General features: G+C 34.9%; 1 protein-coding gene and 3 long non-coding RNA genes across 5 annotated transcripts in view; 3 read left to right on the top strand and 1 right to left on the bottom strand.

Annotated features, from left to right (window-relative positions):
- Positions 1 to 6,392, bottom strand: part of LOC147493889 (DNA-directed RNA polymerase III subunit 1-like) — a 51,937-nt gene extending 45,545 nt beyond the window's left edge. Inside the window, 5 exon segments of the mRNA XM_086565636.1 lie at positions 2,816 to 2,915; positions 3,390 to 3,502; positions 3,637 to 3,761; positions 5,850 to 6,003; positions 6,095 to 6,392. Coding sequence (XP_086421762.1) covers positions 2,816 to 2,915; positions 3,390 to 3,502; positions 3,637 to 3,761; positions 5,850 to 6,003; positions 6,095 to 6,355 — 753 coding nt within the window. The 5' untranslated portion in view covers positions 6,356 to 6,392.
- A 7,042-nt stretch (positions 6,393 to 13,434) lies between these two features.
- LOC147493888 (uncharacterized) lies at positions 13,435 to 15,245 on the top strand. 2 transcript variants are annotated; one of them, XR_015198564.1, is made up of 3 exons: positions 13,435 to 13,658; positions 14,038 to 14,378; positions 15,217 to 15,245. It is a non-coding gene; the product is annotated as an uncharacterized LOC147493888 (long non-coding RNA). The 2 variants fall into 2 exon arrangements; XR_015198565.1 differs by having other exon boundaries at positions 15,207 to 15,245.
- Positions 15,246 to 15,282: 37 nt separating this feature from the next.
- Positions 15,283 to 15,750, top strand: LOC147493887 (uncharacterized). Its single transcript, XR_015198143.1, has 3 exons — positions 15,283 to 15,418; positions 15,510 to 15,575; positions 15,674 to 15,750. It is a non-coding gene; the product is annotated as an uncharacterized LOC147493887 (long non-coding RNA).
- Positions 15,751 to 15,891: 141 nt separating this feature from the next.
- Positions 15,892 to 16,833, top strand: LOC147493886 (uncharacterized). Its single transcript, XR_015199649.1, has 4 exons — positions 15,892 to 15,973; positions 16,055 to 16,220; positions 16,679 to 16,733; positions 16,819 to 16,833. It is a non-coding gene; the product is annotated as an uncharacterized LOC147493886 (long non-coding RNA).
- Positions 16,834 to 19,021: the final 2,188 nt, after the last annotated feature.

Here is a 19,021-nt window from a genome sequence, read left to right as displayed (position 1 = left end):
AGAGGCTAACTACCCAATGTCAAGACATGTTGACCACCAAGCAATAAGTCTGCTCCATGCACGACAAACAGCTCAGACACTATGCTGCCAAGTGCTACCCAAAACCAAGTCACTTGAATCAAGACTATTCACATGTCAAAGAACAAAATCACTGAAAGCTCCAATACGAACACCGATTCAAACAATCTCTATCAACTCCTAAAACTCACCTAACTCATAGAGAATGCACCTTATACGGTCGGTGGTATACCATAGTAGTCACGCCAAGTGTGACAGTCATGCAACGTGAAATTAGAGAAATGTTACTACCATTAACCAAACCACATGAGCTGGACATGTCATAGAAACCAGTGGATTATATAATTTAGCACTTTGTCGAAATGCATTACCACGTGTTGATTGCGTAATAGACGACACATATGTCATAAGCATAGGGAATCCTTTGTATGCAGGAATAATAATTCCCTCATATTTGTCTTCTAGTGGTTCCTCTTGAGGTGTCTATGTAACAATAGTCAAAACTGGCTTCTTAGGATAGTTCACCTGAACATGACCCTATAGGCCACAAGTATAGTATTTAATAATTTTCTTAAAAATTGTGGGACTGGCCTCTCAAACATGGCATGGAGGAAAGATAGCTCATTTTCTTCTCAGACCGACATGCAGATCTATAAGTTTCCTCCAATGTATTATCCCGAACATGGACGAAATCATAGCGAATGTCTCTACTAAAAGACCATGTAAATGATGTCAGATGCGGACTTCCCCACCCTTTGGAAGGTGCATCGTGATTGTAGATAGTAAAACAACTCGATATACTCTTGCACAGACTTGAACTCCTGTTTCAAATCTTGCAACTTCTCATACAATTGCAGAACATAATTAATAGGCACAAATTTAGTAACCAAAGCTTCTTTCATGTGTGCCCATATAATGACTTGACCCAAATTCTGATGTTGTCGTTGTTAAAGAAATTGTCCACCAAATCAAATAAAAACCTCAAAGTCTAGCAGTAACCTGAACAACTTCCCGATCATCCGACATATATTGATATGCAAACACATTCTCAATTGTGGCAATCCATCCAAAACACACCTCAAGTTCCAGTATACCTTGTAAGCTCTGGAATATCAATTTTAGGCTTGAATTCACACTCATTCAGTGGAGGACGATGCAATGAAATTGAAGGAAGTGAATTATCTATGACAGTCGTTCCTACTTACCAACAAATTTTGCTATTCGGTAAAACGTGTATCAAGAGAAATCGCCAATCTACTTTCATCGGGTTAGCCTCCTGTGGCTATGTTTTTCGTTTGAATTTGTTTCTTTGTAATGGTAGGCTTTCTCGGCTTACTTTCTTTTCACTTTTAATGAGATTTCAACTATACCGAGCAAAAAAATAATAATCATCCAAAGCAATAAACTTCTCATCATAACCAGATATCTTTTTCGTTATATCATGCACACTCTAATGCTTCAAACTACAAGTTAGGTTCCATGATTGTAGTAGCGATAAGAACTTTTTCTTTCAATTGGACTGGAAAAAAGAATGGACTGATCTTGTACTAAATAATACTGAAAAACATGAGCCTATGATTGTAATCTGATTTACGGGCTGAGAATGTTTAATGAATTGTTTGGATTGGGTGATCTGTTTAGAATAAAAACTAATGGACTGAACTAGGTATCTATGGACTCGTCTGGAGGACTGGTATTGGCTTATAACTAATTATATAAACTGGGCCTACGTGGAATTCTAATGGGATGCTAAAATTATAACTAATGGGATAACTGAAATTTAATACTGGAATTCTAGAACGTGGGATGCTAAAGTACTGACTGAACTAATTACTGGGCTGGACTTGGCTTGGTGGATTTAAACGTGTTAACTGGTTGTATATTTATGAGATAAACACCAATGACAATGAGAAACTAATTGGAGAGATTATGAGGGAACAGTAAGTGTGGTGTAGAATACGGAGACTAGAAGGGAGAAAAATAAATAAATAAACGAAAGAACTATCACTCACTGTGGGGTTAAAAAGATGGTAGTGGTGACATTGTCTTTTCTGATTTTTCATTTTTTTTTTTTCTTTTGTTTTTTGCGACTTAAGTTCCTTTCTTCTTCTTCTCTCCTAATTTTCTAATTTTCTGGTGGAAGTTGCAATGGTTGAAAGTCTAAAATGGTAAAACCATGATGGATTGGTGAAATGAGTTGGACTTGCGGAAGCAATTCTTTTTCTCTCAATACCAGAACTTCAATGGCGTTGAAGCCTTGAACCCTAGCTCTTGATACCAAATTGATGCACTCGCAGTTGCAAAGAACGAATGCAACACATTCTCAAGAAAACTAAAACCCAATATTCAATTTAATCCAAAAAAATAACAAAGGCCTACAACTCCTTAAATAGGAAAACTACTTGACACAACTTCTAATTCGATTAGAACTCTCTAAACCCGAAACTAACTAAACCCTAAAAATAATCCCAAAATACCAACTAAACCAATTGGAACTGAAACTGAGGGTGTAGAATCCTAGATAATATCACATTGACTCTAACCATGCCAGCCCGTTCTGCTTATATTTCTCCATGGATAAGTTTCCAAATTTGCAATTCAAACAAATACCGCCATAGTTAAAAAGAAGATGAAATATATTTCACTTTTGTGTTAATTGTTCGATATATTTTCCTTTAAATTTAATATCTGAACATTCTTTAAGAAATGTCATAAACGTTCAATTAATTAATATATTAAACACTAAAATTAATCAACATTTAAAAAAGGGAAAAGGAAAAGAGTTCCTCGGATATACCAAACATTTGGATGTGGAGCCCGTACACTGTAAATCATTCCTAAGGCTCGCATTAGCTTGAATAATCGTTCTTAATTTAGATGTCACGTCATTCTCATTACTGCAAGAACAGAACCACATACACTTTTATGAATTATATATTTAGAACTATACTGCTAACAACTATGTTTAGAAAAAGTGAGAATGGGAGATCTAGTAACATCCAGCAGAAAATTGGAAAATGAAAAGAACTATATTCCAGTATCAACAAACTACGGAGATCGATGGCTTGACATTTGCGACTTTGGTCTTCACTAGCTGGGAATAATTATAGTGAGCTTGTGTGGCACTTCCACATTTATAAACTTTGTGCCACTAGGAGAGAGAGAGTCTTCCAGAAGACTTCTCTCTTTTACTAAAAAATACAGATACATGTAGATTGTTCTAGTATATTCTTCCTTCTTGCTGTTTATTCTCTTTTTATTAATAGACCTTATCCTGTATACTTCTTCCTTTTAATCAATAGATGCTAATTTTTTGACCAAATAACATATTTAGGAGACATAATAACACGAGATATTAACATTGAAACAACCTATTTTGTCCACCATCCATAATGACGGAAGGACGGATTGGTATAGGTGGCACTGGCATATCTGTTATGATGAGTTTCTCAGGCCTATCTGAAAGATATAGCACTTCACAGTCCTGTAACCCAACAAAAAGAAGGAATGTTATTTAAGAATAGACTGTACAACAAAGAGAATGTTTGCCCAACGTATTACATATTTATTCTTCACTTTTGAGAAAAACAATTAATTCCAGGGTTTCAAAGAATCTACCTCATCCAACATCTTTTTAAAAAGAGCAAGAACTCTGACAGGGTCGAGAAATTCTTCGGCAGTATTTGCAGCTTTCCAATAATGAATGATACGCAACACAGAGTTTTCTTTTTTTTTCACCATCCCTACATTACAATGGCAATGTTAGTAAATCACAAACTAAAAGAAAATTATATCTAAACAGGAAGTGTAAGTACTAAGTCCCATGTGACTTTACAAATAAAAGAGCATGGCAGCCCAAATTTTTAGGCTGGTTAAGCTGCTTTTCTAAGCATCAAAATATCAAGCCTATGACAAGAAAAACTGGAAAAGCATCAATATAGGGTGGGACATCAAACCTATAAACTGAGTGTAACCTTTTATTTCCACAACTATTTATTACATAATAATGAGTGAAATTCCTTGAGGGTAAAGTGTGTGGGGGCCCTAGTAACACTTGATAAGCTGGTACAATAATGACCATGCAAAACTCAAGGTGTTCTCATGTGACAGTAGAAAATACAATCCACCTATCCTTTGAACATTAATACACTTAGAAGGTACAGAACAGAATGATACAATGGATAAAAATTCAGAGAACTGTGCTACCAACTGACCATGACTGGAGTGCATAATCAATAGATGTAGAATCAATCAATCAAAGAATATTCTACTAAAAATACATTGTATTGGCTATGAACCAAAAGGAACAACAACAGGCGATCTAAAAACGGTTCAAAGGATGACGGCCAACTACTGATATGGCTGAAGAAACATATAAAAATGAAATCTACAATGCAAAATTGACACTCTTAAAGACACTCACAAAACAAGAAGCATCACAGAAAGCGTAGGACACAACATACATCTTCAACAGGAGCAGCTCATAAAGTGTGCATGCAACCACCCGAACAGGACGAAGTGAAGATTAACAGTGATGGGAGCAAGAAGATACTGAGCAGGTTATGGGATTTAAAGAAACTGAAGGTGATTTTAAGAAACTGAAGGTGATGCCCAATGTTCGTATACAGATACAGCCTAGGGGACAACTGGACTAGCAACTCAGTGCTGAGAACTACAAGCAACACAATCAAACTAGAGCTATGCTACGGAAAAGGACCCAACAGGGTGAGATAGCATAAGATTCTCTCAGGGCAAGGCAATTCTGATTAGTAACAGCAACGAGACAATACCCTGGACCAACCCAAACAAAAAATTACATAAGTGACTTGAGAAATCAACTGGAAAGATTATATTTCTAGATTTTAGCAGAAGCTTGAAGAATGCAACGCAACAGAGCTGCAGACTGATTGGCATTGCCTAAAGAACCACCTAAATGCAGCTTCTTCTTACCTCTTTTCGACTCAACCCTCTACAAATTTACACTCAAAAAACTATGTAATATATCATAGAGGATAAGCCTGGTTTCAAAACATACTAAGGAGTGGAATTTAAAATTATGACCAACAGATGTAAAACTCATTTGTTGATCAATATAATTGAAATGCCACTTTTGCTTTTTTCACGACCAAACAAAAACCACTCCAGTTTGATCCAGAAACCTAACTGCCACAACCTTCTCAGAAACCCCATCAACTTCTTCTTCATTCTTCAACCACTCAATTGATTTCGTCGATGAAGTATAGTATCACCATGAACATGAAATCAGTGTCACCAATTTAAATATTGAAAACGGGTTTTGGAATATATGCATAGGCAGAGAGGAGAGACAAATGGGAACCAGAGAAAGGGGATGAACGTGTGCAAAGATCTCTGAATTCATTGTTTCCAACCATTAGAAAGAGGGACAGATGGAGGAAGATAATAAACAAAAAATTCTGGATTGCAATGTTTCCTTATACAATTCTTTTGGCTTTGCTCCGTTTTGTGCAGAAGAGACACCATAGAAAGATGTAGAAGGAAAGATCCTTTCACACACAAAAACAAAAACCCAATAAATTCAAAATTACACAAACCAAGCACATCTTCTTAAGTTGTATTAAAACCTCATGTGAAAAGTAAAGAGCACAACAAATCGCAGCCTTAGCATAGCCACTAGCATATAGTAAATTTTTCTAAAATAGAAGCTGCTATTTCATTCTTAGTGATCCAGCAAGTAAAGAATAGTAATTACAAAAAACAACAGCACATATTTTTAACACAATGAATGAGAAGCCACTGCGCACAATGCAACTTTATAAGAGCAAAATGCAACACAGATATCGAAAGCATACCATTCACATATCCACAACGGGAGCAAGCCGGTTTACACTTTTTCAAGACTTGCTTTGCTAATCCATTCTTCTGCAAAGCCTCCATTCTTGGATTCCGCATTTTTTTCAAATAATCTCTACGTTCGTTCTCTGTAAGAAGTATTCGCGCACAAGACTGCATGTTGTTATAAAAAAAACAGTAAGCATCAAATGAATAAAAAAAAAAAAAAAAAAACACATGGGGCAAAAGAACAGAAAAACCATACCTTACAAATGCACTTCAAAATGTTTATAATAGAAGCAAAGTATCCAACATTGTATACAGGGAGTGAAAGGCTCAAATATCCAAAGTGGCCAGGACATGATGTAAAATTCCCATGGCATGTTGAACATGTACCAGCCTTATTAGCAGGACCCATTCTAGAATCAAGTAAACCGTTATTTTTTGGTTTTCGAAACTCATCATATAAAGCACTTGAAAAAACTTGGCATTCAGCTGCTTTCCTCATTTCATCTCCAGAGAACATTGAGAAATTCACACTCTTACTGCCCAATACACATATACATAAAACAACAACAATTAAATAATAATAATAAAAACACAATACAATACAAAAATTATAAAGTTAAATTTTACTTTTTACATTTTAACTGTGGACCAACGTCTTCGATATAAGGTTCTTTTGTGAACTGCAATCTGTCTTGAACAACCAACGCCATTATTTGGTGTGGAAAAATAATTGTGTAAATAAATAAATAATGGGTTTAGGGGAAAAGATTTAAGGGTTTACGCTAAATCTATGCGTGCGCGAGATGCATCGGATACGCAATATTCTTGTAGAGAATGGGCTTAAAGCCTAGTGTTCCAATTTAATTACGTAAAAAAGACACAACTTTTTCTAATTATATCAAAAGCCCATCCGGTCCATTTGTTGGCAATATTACACAATTATCCTTTAAACAAAAATCAAAACTAGACAATTATGCAACATTCATGTTGCAATCAACAACATAAGTAAATTTTGAAACTCTAGTTCTCCAAATTAAACCCAAATTTCGAAACCCTAACCCTAGTTCCCCAAATTAAACCCAAATTTCAAAACCCTAGTTCCCCAAATTAAACCCAAATTTCAAAACCCTAGTTCCCCAAATTAAACCCAAATTTCAAAATGAATAACCCTAATGAAGAAAAAAAAAAAAGATTCAAACGATAATGCCAAGCAAGCAAACACAAGATCTACTACAAAAAAAAAAAAAACAAGAGGGCAAAAATGTTAGATACCAAATTTCATTGATAGTTTCACAATTTTGATATATTAGGATTTTCATTTTATGAACAATTGGTTAAAGTGTGTTGAATGTATTCCCTACAACATGAGTGTTGCATCGAATATACTTGGATTTTCATTTGCACTGTCACTGACCACTGCAATATGGATGTTGCGAATCATCAAATCCCAATGCAACATGGATATTGCATTGTCGAATCCCACTTTAATATGAGTATTTTGGGTCGAATGCAACATGAGTGTTGTTTGAGGTTTAAATTGGTGATGTTTGTTTGAATTTTGAGGCATGTTTTCCACTAAAACATCTATGTTGCAGTAAAAAAAGCACACTGCAACATTGAATGATGAATGTTGCAGTCGTAATTGGTTGAAACAAGCTACTAATTCATTAGTTTTCTTTCAGGTTACGCAACAAGGGAAGGCCGCTAAATCTAAACTGAACCTTCCGAAACAAACTAAAGATGCAACTACCGCCTTAACGAGCAAAAACCCAAAAACGAAAGGCAAAGAAAAGATATTGTTGGGTGCCGAAACATTAATACAACATGAATGTTGCACTGTTAACTCGTAGTTATTTTGGTCTTGTTGTTAGCTAGCTAGCATCGTAGTTATTCGGGTGGCCGAAGTGTCCTCTGTCTACACATTTTATGAAAAATTCTCGAGAGATTCAGACTGCTGTTCGTCTTGTTCTTCTTGGTGAATTGGCTAAGCATGTTGTTTCTAAAGGCACCAAGGCGGTTACCAAATTTACTAGTTCTTGAAGATATTTGTTTAGTGGTTTGTTTGTTTCAATGTTTCAATGTTTCAATGTTTCTTTAGTATTTAGTATTAGAATGTTTCAATGTTAGTGGTGTCGATGTAATATATAGTTGATTTGGAACCTATGAATCAGAGTTAGATCTTTTGTGAATGAAATTAGGGTTTATGGTGTTCTCTATTTTGGTTGATTTCTTCGTTCGTTTTACCTAGTTCAAATCTGAGATAGTTATAAATGATGATGGTTGTGGATCTTGAATTGGAATGATGTCAGTTAAGAAAATGTTAGCATAATTGTAAAGTTTGGTTACTTTTTTATGCCTAAATTTTATGGAATTCAGTTTGGGCCAATGTTTAGGGTTCATTCAGTTCTTAGAGATGAAAGGTTGTGGTACTGAGGCTTCTGTTTCGTCATTTCTTGAGAATTTGGTACTTCATAAATCCCATTTTGTGTTTAGGTTCATTCTTGTGAATTGTGATTGTTGTTATGAATATGTAGTAAAGTTCAGACCCTATATAGGATGACCTATAATCCCTACAATTTGTATTAGTAGACGTTGAATACCTCATTAGCCAATTGCTTCCTAAATTCCAAGTTTCTAATAAATGGGTTTAGCTTTGTCTACATTATGAGTACATGATTCCAAAGACAAAAACACCAAGTTTAAAAGGAAACATCAAACTATGTAGTTGTAGTACATAGCATGACACCTGTAAAATGGAGAAGTCTCATTTAAAAGAGATAGGTTCAGTAAGTCTCACGCATTACGACTGCATGCAATATGAATGTTTCACTCTCAATTACAACTGCAATATGAATGTTGCACTCTTAATTACGATTACAACAGACTGAAACATAAATGTTGCACTCTCAATTACAACTGCAACATGAATGTTTCACTCTCAATTACGATCAGTAACATGAATGTTGCACTATCAATTACAAGCTAGACATGAATGTTGCACTCTCAATCTGATCGCAACGATCGCAACATGAATGTTGCATCACAATTACGCCTGCAACATGAATAATTTTACAGACTATAAATTTCATTATAACAAATGAAAAATAAAACAAACCGACTAGCGAATAATCTCAAATGAGTATCAACATTCCATAAAAGTATACAATGAATATCAATTTCTCATTAATAAATGTCAAAAGACTAAACTTAAAAATCCCAATTAAGACAACTAAAAACATATGGTTTGTCGAGAACATCAAAACTAATCATAGACTAACGAATCACACCGGTGCTTTCAATTCTTTTCTTATTGGGTCTACCAGGACCAATCTTTGGACTACACGGATAAACCGCAGGAGAATAAGGCATGCGTCTTAGCATAGAACCATTCGGAACTGGCTTGATAGAATGTGAGTAGCATTGCCTGAACGCGATCACCGTATATCCTTCATCAATGTAGCCATAAAAGGAATCACCCTTACTACCAATACAGGCGATAGCATGTATGCAAAGGAAATTATCAATACGCCAATAGTTACAAGTACATGTTCTATTCATCAAATCAATTGAATGAATAACATCGCGAGTGAAAGAAATATCAAAGCATGTATGCAAAGGTGTTAGAATTGGATCCAGATGGACTCGAACCATCACTCTCTCATTTAATGAGTGCTCTTCCATTTTTAGCTTATGGATCCTTTGTAAAACTACGGTTTGTCGGAAAAAAAAAAGACAACAACAACTCACAATCCAATGCTCAGAAGAATCACAAATACAAACAATGTCTCGGTATAATACCCCTTTGAAACTTGATGCAGCCTCGGAGGGAGGCAGCATGGTGTTATTCATGTCATTGCACAAAGTGGCATTAGACAAGGTAAAGATATCCTCATAACATCATATGATTTCTCTTCGAACTGTAGCGGCTTACTATTTGTAGGAGAACCATTGTGTCTTCTATTAATCCAAGATAGCAACAAGCTTCACCCAATACCAAATACATGCATTGCATAGGGATAGTGAGATACCATTTATTCCAATAATCCTCCAAATCAATCCACATAAATCACAATTACTAAAGAAATTGAGATGAATAATTTTCCCACATTGACCTTATTTATCATATTGTTTACAAAGCCCAACCATAACTTTTTCTTCATATCAAAAACAAAAAAGCATTTGAGTGGAGACTGTCTATCAGATGAATTGGTTGACGAAGAATTTTAAGAAAGAAGCTTCACTCTTTCTCTCGAAATCTCTTGTTAACTACTATTGTCTAAAGAAGTAAATTCTTCATCATACACCATTTTAAAGCTAATAACGATTTCATGGAGCATATTAGCCACTTCCTTAAATTGAAAGAAGTGTTCTAGAATTGAGTTCCAATGCTATTTCATATATAGCTTAAAGTGCAAGTCTTTGCATCAATAAGATTAGGTAATCAGTAACCATCTCTAATTGATCTTGTGTTGCAATAAGAGCTTTTGCATCTTTGACATTTCTATCTAGATCTGTTTCACATCAAAACAAACAAGAAAATTTTCATTTCTTTAAGTATTTGAAGCTTAACAAAGCCAAATGTACACTATACCTTAACAAAACCAAGCTTAAAACTCAAAAATGAAGAACACCAATTCTCATTTACACATTAAATCAAAAACCCAACATCATAAAAATCTAACCTTTTTCTTGCTAAGCCACTAGTGATTCCTTTCTCCATTACCCAAACATGGATAACAAATTTATGTTATCCAAACATTTTCAATTGACGAAATCACATATCACGATCTCAAACTCAATAAAAGAGCGATTTTTCGAAAACAAGCTACAATAAGAACTAAATAGAGAAGAAAATGGTAAATTTGGTATTAGAAGAAATTAAAGGAGGTGATCTAATTGGATCAATGACCTTATTCCATAATTTTAACGTGCGAAAACTTTTAATTCACAACTAAAAAAAAGGGGTGGGCTTTAGCCGTAATTCAAAAAGTCAATGGGTTTTAAGCTAATAAAGACTGGAATCAGGGTTTTTACCCCAGTTTTATGATATTCTTGTCCACTCATTCTGCAAAATGGCAACCAGTAGAATAAGTTTACAAAAAAGGGTAAATAGGGTATATCACTTTCAATAAAAAAAAAATAGCCTATTAGATTTAGCATTTTTGGGGCTTCTTCAGTGCGCGAGATGTATTGCTACACATGTTTTTTGGGGCAAAGTTTTGGAAGTGGGACGTGGGAGTATATCATATCTAATTCCTTTTATTTTCGCTAATAATAATCCGGAGTGATATATCTTTTTTACCGCTTTTCTTAGACAATCATACAAGGAGAATAACAAAGTTATAGTGGGAATTTTCTCTTCGATTCGCGTGTGGTAAAGTAATGCAGAAATTTCTTCTTTCTCTTCTTCTTTAGATAGTAGAACTATTGGATGGTTGGAAGAACTATGGAGTATTTAGTGATTTAGTGTTTCTTCAGGTTAATTGATTTCATTTTTTTTTTCTGAATTGGTGTGGCTACTCAGTATTAATTTGATTAATTATTCGAAACTTTGACTATTTAGAATGCGACTATTTGATGCATAATTAAATAAAAATAATGAATATTTGGAAAAGCTTTAACAAATGAGTGTATTCACACCGAAAAAAATGAATATAGTAGAATAGAGGATATGTTGAGTGAGTTGATTTGTAATTATTATTGATCAAGCTTATTTAATGTGCTTTGCACTAATGTAGAGAAACAACATTCGAAATGCCTGTTGGTGGTTTCTGTTGTTTTAAGTATGGATTTGTAATAGGTTATATTACAAGGATCATTCTCTTTGGATGTTTAAGATGCTTGAACGAGTTTACTATTTTTTTAATTTTTGTTTGGATAACCAATATAAAATTACATTATAATCTTAAATTAATATATACCTTAACCAATAATTCAATAATTTTTCTCAATACGCCATCAAAGTTTAAACTTAACTTATCATTGGATTGGAGGTCACCGATAGTATTTGTGAGCAAGATGCTCTACTAGTTGTCCTAATATCACTGAAGCTTTGACTTATAACTCGGTATATAAGCAAGTTGTAGGAATGCCCCTTAACTAGGAAAACTCTACTCATTAGCAGAAATTAAATCATTATCTGGCAAAACTTAATTGAACATTTAATTTCTTACTGAAAAAATAATTGAATTCTTATGTTTCCAGAGCACCACCATTGAATGGAAGACAACTGCTTTTCATAGTTGTTAAGTGAATAGACTCATTTGTTTAGTTCAGGATGCCTCGTTGAAATTGGTGAAGCATTGCCAAATTCTTGAACTCTTTCAATAGCCATCCCATATTTTATTAGCAAATTTACATTCCCATAAGAGGCTCCATATCTTGCTGGCAACAAGGACATCTCAGCTCAATGCTATTTTGACACAGTGACACTTATGCTTTTAGCAGCAAGATTTGTATGTTATGTATGATTTTTATACTTTTGGGTAGTAAAAGCATATTTGTGATGAATATGGTGGTTCCACACTTTGTTCCACACTCCAACTTTAGTTCTGAGCTCTCTGCATTTTATAGACAAATGTTAGCAATGTATTACTTTAAAACTTCGTCTCATAAAATAGCTTCAATACTAGTAGAGTATTTTCATTCAAAACAAAGTCTTATATTATATACCAATAGAAAAGCTATGGTGCGCAGGGTGTATCGGTGCATAGGATTCTCAGCCACTCATGTTTAATAACAAGAACGGGTGAATAAGTTTCCCACATAGGGGGAAAAGGGTAACACAGAAGCATAGCAACGATTCTTTCTCAACCTTAACTTCTACCTTTTGAATGTCAAGACCATATTTACTAGAATTAGTCATTCATATACTTCAAGTTGGTTGCATGTTTGTCTTTGTGTTATCAAGAAAATTAAAACTCGAAAAAAAATAATGACAAAGTTAAAAATAACAAGAAAAATATAATATAAAGTCTCTCCTCAAGCATTTAGAAATTCTTATGAGTAAAAGAAAATGATTCATCTGTATGAGTGACTCTTTAGTACATTGTTATTATATCTTGATGGAGTAGCTGTGAAATTTTCTTTATTTTCTTATAAACATTTCATATGATCTGACCTTTTATTTTCCATTTTAGGTGTCCTTTTTTTTTGTTTATAAATGTGTGCAAGATCTAGTTGAGAATGAGTGGTCAGAAGATGTCTTGTGTAAATAATATTAAAAGATATGTCGAGTGAGTTGGAAGTCTCGCTGGCCTGTTGCTTTTAATGTTCTCATCTACACTTGAGTTTTTATACCTCTCTCGTCCTGAAATTCCCATCTTAAATGGGTTTTACTTGACTGTGCCTGCTAAAAACTTGTAGCACTTGTTGGTCACAATGGTTCATGAAAAAGCAGTATAATTCCTCTCATGGAGAGGTTTTATGATCCTATGTTAGGGATATTTGGATGAACATTTTCTCATACACTGTTGGCATGTTTTCTTTTATTGATTTAATATTTTATTTATTTAATTTTTATTATTATGAATTTTTAGTTATGTTTCATCTATATCATCTGTCAGACTTGATATTGAATGCATTTTGGCCTCGCTTTCGGAGAAGTCCCGCTGGATGGTGAGAATATTAAGAGTCTTAAACTTGAATGGTTAAGAAGCCAAATAAGACTGGTCACACAGGAGCCTGCTTTACTTAGTTTGAGCATTAGAGATAACATTGCGTACGGACGATCTGCCACACCCGATCAAATCGAGGAAGTTGCTAAAACAATGCATGCACCTACATTTATCAGCTCCCTTGAGAAGGGCTATGAAACACAGGTAGAATATATGTGATATTTTCTTCTGTTCAAATTTTTTTCAACCTTGGTGAAAATTATGCAAGTAAAGGCATTCATTGAATTCTTGTATAACTATATTTGAAAAGTAAAGATGCAACCCACGACTCATTTTTCATCTTGACAATATACAAAGTATCAACTTGTGAAGTCCTAGAATTATAGATATTCCTGTCTCCTTAAGAGTGCAATCCAAAAAAACTCGAAAACTCTAGCAAAGAACACCCCCAGAACCTCTGAGTGGGGAGCTCTTAAACAATGACTATTATCATAGCAAAGTCATGTATCTTAATGCTTGGTATTAAGTTATTAATGGAAGAATTATTCTTTTGTTAATATTCCTCTATTTTTATGCATTTTAGGTGGGCAGAGCTAGGTTGGCATTAACGGAAGAACAAAAGATTAAACTTTCTGTTGCCAGAGTAGTGCTTTCAAATACATCTATTCTTCTTCTTGATGAGGTGACTGGTGGCTTTGACTTTGAAGTAGAAGGGGCTGTTCAGGAGGCTTTAGATATTCTCAGGTTGGGGCAATCAACTATTATCATAGCTCGACGTCTTAGCCTAATAAGAAATGCTGACTATATAGCCGTGATGGAGGAAGGATAGCTTGTTGAAATGGGTACCCGTGAGGAACTGTTAGCCATCAATGGCTTGTATGCAGAGTTACTTAAATGTGAAGAAGCCGCAAAGCTTTCCAAAAGGTTTAACCAATGTCTGTTTTACATTCAACATTTTGCTGCCTAAGTTATTGTCATGGAAGACAATTGATATGTTTTGGGAAGTCTGAAAAGAATTGTTAAATTGTTATCTGATTCGGCAATGCTACTAGAGATTCTCATTTCTTGTTCATGAGCTTCCCTGTGCACTAGTTTAGTTATTACCATATGCATGGTTCAGATGAAAGTTGCATCATTTGCAGTTCTTTTGCCCTTTCATTTTTCATTTTTATTTATATTTTTTTCATTTATTTTTTACCAAACTCTGCATGTTAGGTGTGTTTGCTTGTTAGAAAATATTACATGCATACAAAACTTTTGATTAATTGATAACTCAAAGTTATATCTATTTACCGAGGATTTTTTACACTTTAACGGGTTCTAGGGACATATATGTTTGACATACAAAATCACTTATCCAGACAACCACAAGATCTTGAAAGTTTAAAGGTTGAAAGATTGCCACGTGTCTAGTCAAAATGGTGAATTCTTTGCTTTCTAATTCAGCTCGAGCCAAGCCAAGTGCACTTGAGTTTCTATAACAACTTCTAAGTCATCGTTGTCTTTTGCTCCATGAAGCCTAGAGTTTCAATTAGTCGGAGATGCGTTTGTTTATTATTTACAATGTATCATGGCTTGACATGGTATATATCCACATATACTTGTCTTGCACTTGAGCTTATTGCTTCCTTGGTTGCTAAATAATTCAATTAGAAATTCATATGTAGGGGCAAACTTAGAAATTCAATTAGAAATACCCAATCATTTTACATTACCTATTTGATAATATGTTGTCTGATAATATTTTATCAGTGACGTGTAGGCAAAAAGTGTGAAAAATAAAATTAATCGTGAAGCAAAATGAGAACCCAATTGCTTTCGGGGAAGGACACCGGCACAACTTGTTTGCCATGAGATTGCAAAGGAAAGAGTTGTGCCAGATGTAGAAGTTTTCCGTGGTGACTTGTACCTAGGCATGCATAGCCATGGGAAAAAACAAAATTCCGCAAAGACAAGATTTGGCAGTAAGTCTTTATATGGTACCTTTTGTGATTTTTCGATTTGTATACATATATGGTATTGATACCCGGAGTTGGTATGTTTATCTTTCAATAGGATAAGATTGGTGCACATTCTGCCTCCAATCCTCAATCATACCCGACTTGTGATGCTGTGGCAGAGGTTTGAATTTTTTTGTTTTTTTTTTTTTTAAATTTCAAAAGGTAAATTAGTCTAGAATATTAGTTATAAGCATAAATTAAAATTTTCCAATTAAATAGGTTCTTGGCAAGGATGGTAGAGGACGATGCGGTTGATGGGATCGGGGTTGCTCCAAATCAAAATTGAAGAACTCGTCTCCTTATGTCAAGAGGAATCAGAAACAAGTGAAGGCGACTTCGGACTTAGCTGCCTTTGTTTGAAAAGAAACTTGATCGGTGACTAACAAATTTCAAGGACAAGTAGATCACCGACTCAAACAAAGTCAAGTGCATTCTCTCCGTATGATACCAATCACACCTAGTACCCCTAATGGACCATCTTCTTCTTCTGGATTCTCTTCACATAACGCAGTTTCCAATGTATGAATCTATTTAATCTTTTTTATGTTCTTAATGAAACAACCATACTCGGCTAGTAATGTTTCTTGCACTGTTTTTCAGGAAAGCAATTACATTGAAGTTGAAGTGGATGTTCTAGCTCATTGGCCTTTGAGAAAAGTTGCATCTGGGAGGGTGATAAATGTTGATCCGGGACATAAAATTGGTAGAAGAACCGTAGGGGAGGGCAATTTCCTGGTCTGCATTGAAGCTACTATCGAAAGCTCATGTAAGATACCTAAACCATATAACCACTTTCGAACCCTTGGACAAATTGGGCAGGGAAATGTTATATGGCCTAAAGCGTTTCTCAATTTTCTCCCTCCTCGTTGTTAGGAAGCAAACTTGAACTAGTTTTAACTTGTATTAGACATGTAAGCTTCATTTTGAGTTCCATGTAAGTTTAAGTACTTTATTAGACATGTAAGGTTCATTTTGAGTTCCATGTAATTAGCTTAAGGTACTTTATTAGACTTGTAAGCTTCATTTTGTGCAGACTTTGTCTTTCTATGGATAATTTTGTTAGATGGAATAGTTTATCTTATTCATCTATTTATTTTTATTTTTTCATTGTGGAACTTGCATATGTATGTATGTATATGTGTTTGATATTTAGGTGGTGGACTCTACTCAATTGTACTAACCCCTTTTTAACTCTGCCAATTTATTTGCATTGTCGGTCCCAAGCCTGAATAAAGGAGGAGGGAAAAGGGTGGCAACTTGAAGGAATGTTGAAACATAGGTATGCGCTATTCTACTTTGAAATATTTACATCTCACTCTTTTTAAAATTTCAAGTTCACTAAGTAAAGTTTGGTTGGCATCGAGGTGGTGGATTACAACAAAGTATTGGGGATACTTGGATGCTGTTGTTGCCTGACGGCGGAAGCTAAGGGAGGAAGAAGAAGTTATGGGTTATTGGTTACTTTGGTACAAGAGGCTGCATTATTCCCCTAATATCTCTCCCTCTCCTCCTCTAACTCAAAAACTGTGGTATTTGCTTCATTACAGGGGGGAAAGTTATGGCTGGATGAGTGGGACAAAGTGCAGAAGAGTCGAAAAGTGGTAGAGTTATAGCTTTCGGGACAAATTAACCTGTGTTGTTTATCATTTTAATTCAGCTTATACTCTTCTCGAATGACTTAGTGACTTACACCGAGCAGAAGTTCTATTTGTTTTTTTCAGTGAATGGGGTGAAAGATAGTCTGTGGAGAGCTCTTGGAGAGACCTCATTTACAACCCAAACCGGTGGCGAGATCATGGGAAGGAAAAACTTAATGGACAGGTCTGTCTACATTTGAAATAGATCTTCTATCTTTTGCCTACTTGTATTTGTGCATCTCATACTCTAGTTGAAATACACCAAAGGTGTTATACACTAAAAAAAAATGGAAAATCTACAAGGAGATGTTGAGCCTGTTACCTTTCTACAAGTATCAAATTCAGTTTGTTGTGTGGCCATACTTTTACAGAATCATCTACGATCACTACTGATGATTCCATACCCAGAACCCCTTCCAAGTCCTTACTCTTTGGTATCTTTTCGTCGCCATCAAAAGGGTCCCCATCATCTCCCTTTGAAATAACTCGCCTAGCAAACCACACCCCAGAGGGGTCAAGCACTTCTGCCATCTCTGTGGCATACAGCTTGTTCCCCATTGTATAAAGATGGAGCTCATAAAGCTTGCTAGCCTAAGGTAAAGTAATAGGAAACAAAAAGAAACTTAGTGTCCAATAGAAACTGATACTAAACAACAATTACCTTTTATTGAAAATTACTTTCTCTAGGAAAGTCCAAATTCCTGGCTTTGTCCACATACCCATGGTTTTTCTTTTTTCTTCCATGGTTTTTTGTTTTTCCTTGTTGTTTTCTCATGTGGGATTCACTAGTGGACTAGCAGGGCCTTCTTCATATAATTTGTAAATCATTTTCCTCTATCTCATAAGAAAACTTAGTGGGAGGACACTCATATGATTCTTTGTTGAACTTAGATTTCTTATTTTTATGCCATAGATAGCATGTTAACTGCGGCATTCAAGGTCGAATGAGTTTAGGATTAAATTCCAATTGTTTATGATAAAAGTTGTACTTCATCACATACTAATAGTAGTTTCTCCATTTTATTTGTGGATTACTTGCATCGTGGCAGCAGGACTTGCCAAGTTGTGCTTGTTTGCCACATGTGGAGATTCCGAGTTGAAAAGTCTGCACTGATTCTCAGCTTATAATGCATTCTACTTTTCGAATGAAAAGGTCAGGGCTAACGTCGATGTGTTTTCCTTTTCCATCTAGCTCAGTTTAACTCCTCATGGACAAATAAAATACATTAAGAAAAAGAGAAAATTTGTCAAGACACCTCTGCACCATTTTCCCAACAATAACCTTTATGGTTTTTAACTTTTTATAGTTGATGGGAAAATTCTGGTTCAGATTTTTCTTTTCTTTTTTTAGGTGGGATAATAAAATATAGATTGCATTCCCATTTGTTCAATTTATTTCTGGAAATCATTTTTTGAGCAATCAAACTCGCAATTATTTATGCCAGGAAGATGAATAGAAAAGAGAGTTGGCCCTTACATCACTTTAGCCTTTAAGTTCTGCTACCCTCTGGCAGTCATGCACAAGCTAACTTTCACCTTTTTTTTTCCTTTTCTTTATTTTGATAAGGCACTAGCTAATCGGGTAAAAATCTTGTTCAGGGTATTAGAATAAGATTATCATTAGCTTGTTATGTTCTTATATAAAAAACTAATCTTATATAGCAAGCACTACCTTTTGACTAGAATAATAAATGGTTTTCCGTTTCTTTTCTCTGGATAGTTAAATCATAATACCTTAGCAGAATTAAGAAGTGTGTTCTGTTCATCATGCACAATTCTTCTATTCATCATCTTGGAGCTGCAAAGCGAAATTTTGCCACATCCAAGGGACTGGTCATTATGAAATTTGGTATAAACCAGTTTCTGATTTTAGTCTGCTTGGTTATACTTGATAGCGATTAGGGCTGGTTTTGTAGACGACGGAAAAAGT

Source organism: Coptis chinensis, chromosome 6, assembly GCF_015680905.1.
Source record: "Coptis chinensis isolate HL-2020 chromosome 6, ASM1568090v1, whole genome shotgun sequence".
Lineage (NCBI taxonomy): Eukaryota > Viridiplantae > Streptophyta > Magnoliopsida > Ranunculales > Ranunculaceae > Coptis > Coptis chinensis.
The sequence above is the reverse complement of the archived record's forward strand: the minus strand, read 5'-3'. Positions and strand labels throughout refer to the sequence as shown.